We start from the raw sequence: 10,800 nt of genomic DNA on the forward strand, positions 1-10,800 counted from the left end.
ACAATGAAACCCATAGGTTTAACACAGAAACCCCACAGGGAACAGCCTGCAAGCCACTCGTCAGGTATCACGAAGGGAAGGAGCAATTTGTCCCGAATCCTCCAGTGGTGCTTAGGAAGCAATAAAGTGGGAGAGGCTGCAAGGAAGAAGTTTTGGGTTAAAGTCACAGGAGGGCTTTCAAAGGCCACCTGGGCACTGCCTGTGTTTGCACCATTCTGCAAGCAGGCAGGTGCTCCACCTGTGTGAGAGCAAGAAGAAGAAACAGGTGAGAAGTCAGGTCTGAAAGAGGAAACCTCCACACTGAGACGCCGCAGACGGCCAGTGTGCTCACTCAGCTATGGCAGAGAATTCAGACCAGCCTCTGCTGCGCTCCTGTGTTCTCGGTGGTGGTCTCTGCCCTGACTGAGTGAGCACACTGGCCTCCTTGCAATTCCAGAGAAAAGGCCAGTTTGGAAGCGGCACAAGAGTTACCTGGCCCAGCTGCCTCTGGGAAGTTCTCACACAGGCCCAGCCACCCGCTGCCAGGAGAGCTGGTCTTGTGGTGGCAGACAGGCATTGTGCCTTTTGCTAAGCAGGGTCCACCCTGGCTGCATTTGGATGGGAGACTGCATCTGTGAGCACTGTGGGACATTCCCCCTTAAGGGGTGGAGCCGCTCTGGGAAGAACAGCTGCCTGCTTGCATGCCGAAGGCCCCAAGTTCCCTGCCTGGCTTCTCCAGATACAGCTGGGAGAGACTCCTGCCTATGACCTTGGAGATGCTGCTGCCAGTCTGTGTCGGCCATGCTGAGCTGGATGGACCAAGGCTCTGGCTCGGTATGTGGCAGCTTCCTCTGTCTTGTGCTCGTCATCACCACCACCGCAGCACGGGGGGGGGGGGGTGGCATGTGTGCTTCACCTGCCAGGCCCCTCCGCAGCACAAGACCAAGTGGACTTTCTCCCCAGATGAAGCTCATTGCTCTGGGGGTCAACATCCTTGGGGTCAGTCTGCTCGTTGAATGCAGCTGATCTGCGAGCACGGAGTGGATCCTCTGTGCTACCTGCTGGGGATCTAAAATAAAGGATTTAAACCAATTGTTTCTTAAAAATAAACCCCTGATCCCTGCCGATATGAAGAGAGGCCTGAGGAGGGGCGTGTGTGGATCTGCAGGCGCACCCCCTGATGACCACGCGGGCAAGCTGGACTCACAGGCTGCTGCTCTTTGCCTTCTGCTTGGCCCCTCTGTGGAAGCAGGTTAATCGGTAAACACAAGCGAGGGGGGCGGGTGGGTGGGTGGGGAGGCTCCCTAGCTCTCAAGAAGGGAGGCTGGGAGGCCCCTGCCCTGCCCTGCACAGCGGAGGTCCTCCCGCCCGGCCTCCCTTCCCCTCTGAAGTCATGGGTCTGCTCGGAGCGGTGCCCCTTCTCCTGCTCTCCTGCACGACCTTCTTCCTCGCCCTGCTCTGGAGGAGTCACCGCAGCAGGCGCAAGCTGCCCCCAGGCCCCACCCCGCTGCCTTTCGTGGGCAACATGCTCCAGGTGGACGTTCGGGATCTCGTGGAGTCTTTCCAGCGGGTGAGTGCTGCCTTGGCTCCCTCCCTCCCTAGGACATCCCGGGGCCATTTGGAGCAGAAGAGGAGGGAGCCTCTGGATGGGCTGGGTGGACTCGGAGGGTGGACTCCTGCCTTCGATGCGCTCACCTCTGAGCCTGTGCAAAACGCAAGCCCTTTCCACCCCCACTGAGAAGTGCAGCCCACGGTGTGAGCGTCCAGGCAGTCCAGGGACGCAGGGCCAGCTGAGGTCTTCTCGGAGGGTTTGCACTTTCCCCTTGCAGGGGGAGGGGGCAGCAGGCTTGAGGCCCGCCAGACAAGGAGGCTGCTTGCCAGTGCTGGGGATTTTGCTCAAGTGCACCTCAGACCGATTTTGGCAGCATCTAGACTGGCAAAAAAGTGCATCTGCTGGGAAGCTGCTACCAACCCATTGCCCTCCTCACTGCCTGTACAATTGGCCTGCGGCCCCTGTGGTGGGTGGTGGTGGGACACTCTGAAGCCAGCCATGAATGTCTGCTGGAGGTGAGCCCCACACATTCCATGGAACTTAATCCTCCTCCAGTGAGTAGGTGTGCAGCAGATTGCAGCCTTAAGGTGGCTGGTCAGAAGCCAGGTCTTCCGTACCTTGAATATTTGCTCCAGCAGAAGCAGCAACAGCCAGGCGCTGCAGGGCGCTTTCCAGGTCACCCGCTCAGCAGCGGCAAAATGCTTCCGTTCAGGCAAGTCACATTCAAAATGTAAATGAAGGCTGTTGTGCAAAGTTGCCAGCAGTGGGAGCTGTCTCACAAAAAAAAACCACCCGGAAAATACAGCAACCTTTTTACAGCAGACATACAACATTATAGCAATAAATTGCAGCAATTAAATCTGAAACAAAGCATCTGAAATTGGAATGGGACTCCGTTGTCACAACACAGTAAGTGTGGAAGGACACTTTGCTAATACGTCGTGACCCCGTTGCAGGATCTAATCTGGAAAGCACCCAGGTGAGAAAAGCATTTCACTTCTGCATTTCAAGGCAAAGGTCAGAGAAGGAGCAGCACTAATTATTCTGGACTGCCAGAAAGGAAGAGAGGCCACACCAGCCTCTTCCACTGGCCAGAGAGGATGGAGGGCCTCTGCACAGCTGTGCCACCTTCATCCTACCAAGAACCCTGGCAAGAGAAAAGCAGTCTGGCCCCATCTGGATCAAAGCACCCCTTTCCAGCTTACTACTACCATTATGATGATGAATATTTATATACTGCTCTTCAACAAAATTCTCAAAGCGGTTTACATAGAAAAATACATAAATTAGATGACCCCCCTGTCCCCAAGGGCTCACAGTCTAAAAAGAAACATAAGGCAGATACCGGCAAGAGCCACTGGAGGGATGCTGTGCTGGGGATGGAGAGGGCCAGTTGTTCTCCTCTTGCTAAATATAAGAGAATTGCCATCTTCAAAGGTGTCTCTTTGCTCAGTTCTCAGGGGCTAGCAGGGGACCAAGCTTACCCACTTGCTCCTGGCATTGCCAAATGGGTCTCCCGCCTTTGCCTTTTCTCCCAACTCCCCTTCGCGCTCCTGTATCTTGGGTTTTTAGCCTGCAGGTAAGGACAACTGGTGTGAGCCACGCAGGGGTTCGTCCGTCCTAAAGAGACAGGGAGGTGCCAAAGGAAGCAGCTCTAGTTGCTCCTCTCCCCCCAACACTGCCTGCAGGCTGGCCATCTGTCAGGTAATACTGCATGGCTAACTGGATGACCAGCTCACAGGTGGGTGGGAGAGAGCTGAGCAGTCCGGGAGTCACGGCTTGTCTGGAACGCAGGATCAAAAGTATAGTCGAGGTGAAGAAGTGGGTGCTCTTGATCAGCCACGGCGAAACCACCACTTCGTGTTTTAAACCGGAAACCCCGTGGAAGCCCACCAGGCTCCCTGGGCTGCTCCGGCATCCTCTTTCTCTCCCCCGGCAGCTCCAGCAGCGATATGGGCCGGTCTTCACCATCCACATGGGCTCCCGGCCCGTCGTGGTGCTGTGTGGCTATGAAGCCGTCAAGGAAGCCCTCGTAGATCACGCAGAAGCCTTCGGGGGAAGGGGGCCACTGCTGGCCCTGGACGACAGCATCCGGGATTACGGTGAGAGGCCAGCTGAGAAGGCAGGAGAGGTGGTCAGCAAAGCGGGGGCAAGGCCAAATTAGGGAGTCGTGTGACAAGGGATGCCGCTACAAGAGCCAACCTCTCCTCCCCTCCCCTCCTGCACACGAGGGGGCCAGATTTAAAGTGAACTGGGAACTTTCCGTTTCCTATTAAGAAACAGGGGTTTGTTTCTTCAAACCACCTTAGAAACCACAGTTTGATCCTGGGAGGTTTTACTTCCGTTTGATTAAACCACATTTCTGCAGGTTTGTACATCATGCAGAGCTGTGGTTTTCTTCAGAGATAAGGTGGGAGGAAACCCTCCCCCCCTCCCTGTGTCCCTCTCTCGTCCTCTCTCCCCCTCACCCCTGCAGAGGAATTGCTCATGCATCAAACACTACTTGCAACTGCTAAAGGAACGTGAAGCTCCTCTGGTCCGATCCTGACACACCCATCAGGCATCAGCTCACTCCCCACGGCTGTCCTCTCTTTCCAGGAGTTGTTTTCTCCAACGGGGAGCGCTGGAGACAGATGCGCCGCTTCTCCCTCGCCGCCCTCCGGGACTTTGGGATGGGGAAGAGATCCATCGAGGAGCGGATCCAGGAGGAGGCCCAGTTCCTGGTGGAGGCCCTGAAGAGGACGGAAGGTGAGTTTGGACCTTGGCTCAGGCTTCCTTCCAAGAAGATGCTGCTGTTTCATATGACTGCTGAGAGGAAGGACGGTGCTTCACACAAAAAGGCAAAATGAAATCTTGCACACATTTGAAATCCGGTAAATTCAGTAAAGAAAATGTTGGTGTTTTAACATCTTGTTTTAGAAGGTTCCAGCTTGAAGGGTGTATATTTTAGGCAGTCAACCTGCAGAGGTCCGACCCATTCCTCACATCACTGCCCTCCAAGTTCCAATAGTGATCAGGGGCAGCCTGCCAAGAGGGGAGGGGAGGCGATTGCCCACCAGCAGGCTGGCAGGGGCATCTGCAGACCCACTGCTGCTGCCCATAGCCACCCCACCCCGTCATTTGAACATGGAGGCCAAATCAGAGGCACTAGTCCTCATGAAACACATAACAGAATGGGGTGCCGTTGGGGAGGTCTGAGAGGACATGATCTGAAACAAACCATCATCACTAGATTTTGACTTTTTTTTAAAAGCAAGTTGGAGGCAGAGACCTGTTTAGCTTGGAAAAATCTGGGGCCGTGGGGTGAGCGGGCGGGGAGGCAGGCAGGCAGGCAATGGCCCCAGTATGTGCTGAGATCGATACAGCTCGGGGTGCGGGGACTTTAAGAGCCCCAACAGCAAGCCCAGAGTGCCGCGTTTCTCCCCCGTCCGCTCCCCAGAGCGCCTCTTTGACCCGACCTTCCACATCAGCCACGCCGTCTCCAACGTCATCTGCTCGGTTGTCTTTGGCCAGCGCTTTGAATACGAGGACCGGGAGTTCCTTGCTTTGCTCAGCTTGATCAACCAGACCTTTCAGCTCCTCTTTTCCACCTGGGTGCAGGTAAGCGTGCACTCCAGCTTCCCGGGGCGGGCCAGCCGGCCCTGCTGGCTGGCATTTGTCTCTGCTGAGCCCCTGCAGGGGTGCAGACAAGACCTGCCCCGGCCCGCCCACCCACCCACCCCTGCTGAGGAAGGGCCCTCCAGTCTCCTGAGCTCCCTCTCCAGTCCCATCTCTCAAATCAGTTTGCTGACTGGAAGGGAAATGTTTACGGGGAAATTGCAAGCTTGTTTGCATTTGTCTAAATAACAGCTTCAAAGTGTTGCTATTTAGCAGGTTAAAAATGGAAAACAAACTTCTCGTATTGAAAGGCAGCCAGGGAGCATTCCCCAATGCCTGGTCTCTCTTTTGGCCTCTTATGTACTTTCAAGGTGGGTATGCTGCTCTCCCATCACAGTGCTCACTGTGGCTTACTAAGACACAACTAAAAACGACGAAAGGACAAATTTCCCAATAAAATATGAAAAAATAACAAAAGACACAGGGAAGCAAATTAGAATTCCAGTGTAAAACCATTCTAAAAGGGCTGGAGGTATCAAAATGACACCAAAAAGTGGGGTATAAGTAAACCAAGAAATTCAGGAAATGCTTTTTAAGCTGGTTTTTAAAAACCGCTTCTTTTTGCTAAGCGTGTCTCTGGGCTGTACGGAAACAGATGGAGCCATTTCCTCTCACCTCATTTGTCAGAGGCTGACGACACCCCACTCATTTTCTGAGGCTGGGTTTTTTTAAAATTGTAGTTAAAGGCATGTCCTTTCTATGTGGAAGAAAAATAAAGGCCAGGGCACAAAGGGCCAAAGAAGACGGCTCTGCAAGTGACCAAGGAAGAGGCCTTGATGGTGGGGCTGGCTTTTTCCCCCTTCATAGCTGGTGAACTTCTTCCCGAGGCTGATGCAGACTCTGCCGGGTCCCCACCATCAGCTGTCCGTGAACATCAAGGGCTTGCTACGCTTCATCCGCCAGAAGACCAAGACTCATCGGGAAGCCTTCGATCCAAATTGCCCCCGAGACTTCATCGACTGTTTCCTCACCAAAATGGAACAGGTGCCGCTTTCCAGGGGGAGGGGGAGATGCAGAGGCAACCTGGACGAACTGAACACTCAGTGATCAGCAACAATGTATTGGGGGGGGGGAGGGATCCAACCCAGTTGTCTTAACGCAGTGCTGGGGTGAGTTGTAATTCTGGCAGATCTCGGATGAGTATGCTAGGAGGGAGGCACCCTGGGGCTCTCCTGCTACTGCTGGACTACAACTCCCATCACCCCCAGCTCAGCAAGGCCCCTTTTGCTTGCTCATGCCACTTTCTCCTCCTCCCCTGTTGCAGGAAAGAGGAAACCCAGCTTCTGAATTTCGGGAGGAGAACCTGACCATTACTGTCCTCAACCTGTTCTTTGGGGGGACAGAGAGTGTCAGCACCACTCTCCGGTGTGGGCTCCTCATCCTCCTCCGACACCCAGAGATAGAAGGTGACAAACCTCAGAACTGAGAGCAAATCTCTTGTCGCCTGGGCGCTTTCCAGTCTAGCTGCTCAACAGTAGCAAAATGATTCCGTTCAGGCAAATCGCATTTGAAACGTTAGCAGCAGGGGGGAGCAGTCTCGCAGCAACTAACAACCAAAAAACAAAAAAAAAACTAACAACCAAAAAACTAACAACCGGCAGCCTTTTTATGCTGGATACACGACGTCATAACACTATATCGCTGCGATTAAATTCAAAATAAGGGATCAGAAATGCTCTACTGTCAATGTAGGGACTGCGGTGTCACAACACAGGAAGTGTGGAAGCGCACTTCTGAGATACGACGTGACCCCGTTGCAGGGTCTAGTCTGGGAAGCACCCAGGTGCTGTTGATATGGGTTAGACTTTGCTGGCTGCTGTATCACCTGTTGCCTGTGGGCTCCCCAGAGGCATCTGGAGGGCCCCTGCGTGAAACAGGATGCTGGACTAGATGGGCCTCCTTGAGCTCTTCTTAGCGGGCTCTTCTTAGGTCCATTGCAAAATAAGCTGAGTTTCCCTGCCAGCTCCCAGCTCCCACCCATAGACTCTTGGTGCTGCAATTGTGTTTTGTTGCTTTAAAAATACCAGATCAGGTCTGAGGAAATACAGGAGATGAACAAAGCAGAGACTGAAGTGCAATGGTTAGCTGATGATGCCCTCTGGGCGTCCATCCATAAGTGGGTGAGAAGAGAGGATGGCCATTCCAAAGAACGGGGCGGGGGGCCTATTGCAGAAGCAACCCCAGTTCAGCAGAGCAATAGGTTTCTTCTCAGCCTAGAACCACAACAATGCAAAATACCCGCTCTACGGCTGAAGGTAATGTGGGAGGAAAGGGACTTCTGTGGGCAAAGGTATATGCATCACGCTCTGACCCACTTGCTTGTTTGCAGCAAAAGTCCAAGAGGAGATTGACCGGGTCATCGGGAGGAACCGCAGCCCCTGCATGGAGGACCGTAGCCGGATGCCCTACACCGATGCCGTCGTCCACGAGATCCAGCGGTTTGCTGATGTCAGCCCACTGGGGGTTCCTCATGTAACCACCAGCAACGTGCAGTTCCGAGGGTACACCATTCCCAAGGTGCTGTGGGTCTCAGACTAGCAGGGACATTAGCAGGGGGTCAGTCCGCAGGCTGCGATGGTGGGGGAGGCATTGCTTTCAAGCCATGGGCAGGATTTCACCTCAGGCTTGCTGAAAAGCCAGAGTAGCCCAGGGGGCTGAGATTCCTCCTCACCTTCATTTAAAGGAGACAAAAGGTTGGAGAGGAGGGAGGGGGTCCCCAGGGGCAATGAGTCTCCTTAGCTGTGGTGCTGAAGCTGCATGACAGGGTGGTGAGGCAGCCCTGACACTGATTCACTCTATGGCCTTAGACAAGGCCCTCTCTCTTAGCCTCCACTTCCCCACCTGCAGAAGGGGCGGGGAGGTAATTACAGTGCCCTACCAGACACTGACGCAGAGACCTTTAGAACAGTGTTTAGAAGACACTGAGGCACAATTTAAATGCAGATTTTTGATTATTGAGAGGAGGAGGAGGAGGAAGAGCTGGTCTGGGCCGGTCTCAGCAACTGTTGCCTCTGGGCCTCTGCCTGTCCCTTGCAGGGCACCACAGTCATGCCTTTGCTGACAACTGTCCTGCACGACCCCCTGCACTTTGAGACGCCCAGGAAGTTCAATCCCGGCCACTTCCTGGATGAAAACGGGGCTTTCAAGAAAAACGAGGCCTTCCTGCCATTCTCGACAGGTGAGGCACATTGACTTTTTATTCCCAAACAGAAAGTTTGGCGCGACCCCAGGATGATCAGGGGATTTGTAGGGGAGAAAGAGAGGGGCAAAGATTTCTGGCAATGCAGAGCAGGGATAACCAGTAGCTGAAACTTTGGATTAGGACTCTCCTTGGGTTGGTGCCCTTTAGGAAAGTGTCTGGGGATGCTCTCTCTTTTAAACCAAAAACCAAAAACCACCCTCTCACTCATTTGCCTTCCAGGAAAAAGGGTCTGCCTGGGAGAAGGCTTGGCTCGCATGGAGCTTTTCTTATACTTCACAACCTTGTTGCAAAACTTCAGTCTGAAACCACTCCAGGACAACAGCCGGGAAATCAACAGTCTGCCTGAGATGTGGCTGGGCGGGAGACGGAGACTGGCCGGGCCCTACCAGCTCCGCGTGGTTGCCCGGTAAATGGGCCCTGAGGAGGTGCCACCGAGCTCAGCTGCAGGATCCACCCCACACTTGCATCCATTTCTGCTTAGGCTGGACACAATTTCCATCTCTGATTTGAAGGAAAGATTGTAAATTAACCCCACAAAGCCTCATGCTTGAGCTGGGCTAGGCAAAATGTGCTCAGATAAAGTCAATTGTTAAATAATGTCTCTTGTGTGCAAATATGGACAGAAAGAACAGTCTCTGCTTATAGTGGTGCCATCTGCCTTCGGCTTCCTTTTACAGGAGATGGTAACTCCTGTGAAATCCTTATTTTTATCATCTTAAATGTAATGAAAAATGAAATTGACAAACACACTTCAAATATACTGATGCTAAAAATGCAACTATAGCCATGTCCACCAGCAGGGCAGTTTCTGCGTCATCATAAATCAAGCGCCCGTCCCTTTGGGATGGTGAATCCTGCAACTCTGTGTCCTGCATAACAGAATGGAGTACCCCCAGGGTGTTGATGTCGATGAATCTCTGGATCTCGTGGATCACAGCGTCTGTGTAGGGCATCTTCATTCTGTCTTCCATGGCTGGGCCCCGATCCTGCCCAACCACTTGGTCTATTTCTTCTTGAATTCTCTCTGTGAGGGAGCAGCCCTGGGGAAGAAGTTAACCACCCACCAGGCTGAGCTTTAATGTCCTGGTCAGCCCTCACCAACTGCATTCCCCACACAGATGCTAGCTCCATTCTGTGCCATTCCTTTCCTAGCCCATCTTACTGGCAATGTGCGGGTACTTCAAGAGGATCAGGAGGCCGTATCGCAGGGTGGTGCCGGTGGTCTCAGTACCAGCGAAGAACAAGTCCAGCGCAGAGACGATGAGGTTTTCCTGATGGAATTCAGAGTTTAGATTCCCACTGTCCTGCAGGTAAAGGGAAGGAGAAAGCCAGGGCATGAAGGGCTGGGGTCTGCTTTCCCTTCGCCCGAAGGCTTTTAAGAAGCAGTTGTCATGGCAACCAACTCACCTGCTGCATCCGGATGAGGAAGGTGTCTATGTAATCTGGAGGAAAGGCTGGGTCCAGAGGGTCTTCGTGTTTCTGGATCATCCGGGAGGCATATTTCTTTTGCTCAGCATAGTTCTCGAAGAGCTTGTTGTGCGGACCAGGAAGGTGTTTTGTGATGTGAGGGAAGAGGCTGTAGAGCTGTGCAGGGAGGCCGAAAGCAGCAGAGAAACGGAAGATGCCCACTTCCATCAGTGTGCCACCACCGCCCAGAAAACACCGGAGGTGGGAACTATTCAATAATTCACTCAACAGGAAGGCAGCTCAAAAATAAAAATAAAAAATAAAACCAAGGGAGGGCATTCTGCACCAGAATATAGTGCCATGTTCAGTGCTGTGTGGAGCCTCCGTTTTCATGCTCTTGTTGCAGAAGAGCAGTGCCCCCTTTCATGCAGAAGCAATCAGACTAGTGCTGTGATATTTAATAGGTCGGTTAGATTAATTGATTAGAAGCCATTTGATCAATTCATTATGCTTCTGACTGATCAGGCAGTAATTTTAAATATATATATATATATTTAATATACAAGCTTTTACAAGAAGCATAGGAGATGGCTGCATCTTAAAGAAGGTCTCTCCTGTGTTTCATCACAGAGAAGGGAATACCTCTATCACACAGGAGAGAATGCCTCTTCTGTGTCTGCTTCAGGACTTTCACCATCCATTCGAAGCAACAAAATAATGCTGCTCACTTCAGAACTGCAGCTTTATCTTATGCAATATGTGCATATATAATTGATTGCTCTGTTAAACATAATTAAGTGCGATTACTTGGACCAAGCAGCAACCTTTGAATAAACAAGCAGTGTGAGGTTAGCTGCGCATGCAACTTGTTGGGAAGAACCACATCAGTTTAGGTGCTCAGCAAAGGAGGTGCCCCGCCAAAGAAACCCAGACTTGAAGCCATGCCTCTTGAGGGTGGGCAGTAAAGGAAGGAGTGGCTACAGCACCCCCACCCCACCCCACG

The 10,800-nt window shown here is 52.6% G+C and overlaps 2 protein-coding genes across 2 annotated transcripts; one reads left to right on the forward strand and one right to left on the reverse strand.

Annotated features, from left to right (window-relative positions):
- The first annotated feature begins 1,320 nt into the window (after positions 1-1,320).
- Positions 1,321-9,168, forward strand: LOC128332692 (cytochrome P450 2C20-like). The gene is made up of 9 exons (XM_053267295.1): positions 1,321-1,549; positions 3,471-3,633; positions 4,130-4,279; positions 4,971-5,131; positions 5,996-6,172; positions 6,453-6,594; positions 7,518-7,705; positions 8,225-8,366; positions 8,610-9,168. The coding sequence occupies exons 1-9, from the start codon at positions 1,373-1,375 to the stop codon at positions 8,798-8,800; spliced, it is 1,491 nt and encodes a 496-aa protein (XP_053123270.1). The 5' UTR covers positions 1,321-1,372; the 3' UTR covers positions 8,801-9,168.
- Positions 9,169-9,287: 119 nt separating this feature from the next.
- On the reverse strand, positions 9,288-10,784 carry LOC128332704 (cytochrome P450 2B19-like). Its single transcript, XM_053267321.1, has 2 exons — positions 9,798-10,784; positions 9,288-9,694 (listed from the first exon to the last, which is right to left on the reverse strand). The coding sequence occupies exons 1-2, from the start codon at positions 10,023-10,025 to the stop codon at positions 9,539-9,541; spliced, it is 384 nt and encodes a 127-aa protein (XP_053123296.1). The 5' UTR covers positions 10,026-10,784; the 3' UTR covers positions 9,288-9,538.
- Positions 10,785-10,800: the final 16 nt, after the last annotated feature.

The sequence above is a fragment of the Hemicordylus capensis genome, chromosome 7 (assembly GCF_027244095.1).
Source record: "Hemicordylus capensis ecotype Gifberg chromosome 7, rHemCap1.1.pri, whole genome shotgun sequence".
NCBI lineage: Eukaryota > Metazoa > Chordata > Lepidosauria > Squamata > Cordylidae > Hemicordylus > Hemicordylus capensis.

What these genes read in the sequence shown, in the direction of transcription:
- LOC128332704 (XM_053267321.1), bottom strand. Translation starts at nt 10,025, where the DNA reads ATGGAAGTGGGCATCTTCCGTTTCTCTGCTGCTTTCGGCCTCCCTGCA. An exon ending in TCCTCATCCGGATGCAGCAG is followed by an intron (nt 9,695 to 9,797) that starts GTGAGTTGGTTG and finishes CTTTACCTGCAG; the next exon opens with GACAGTGGGAATCTAAACTC.
- LOC128332692 (XM_053267295.1), top strand. Translation starts at nt 1,373, where the DNA reads ATGGGTCTGCTCGGAGCGGTGCCCCTTCTCCTGCTCTCCTGCACGACC. An exon ending in TCTTTTCCACCTGGGTGCAG is followed by an intron (nt 5,132 to 5,995) that starts GTAAGCGTGCAC and finishes CCCCCTTCATAG; the next exon opens with CTGGTGAACTTCTTCCCGAG. An exon ending in CCGACACCCAGAGATAGAAG is followed by an intron (nt 6,595 to 7,517) that starts GTGACAAACCTC and finishes GCTTGTTTGCAG; the next exon opens with CAAAAGTCCAAGAGGAGATT.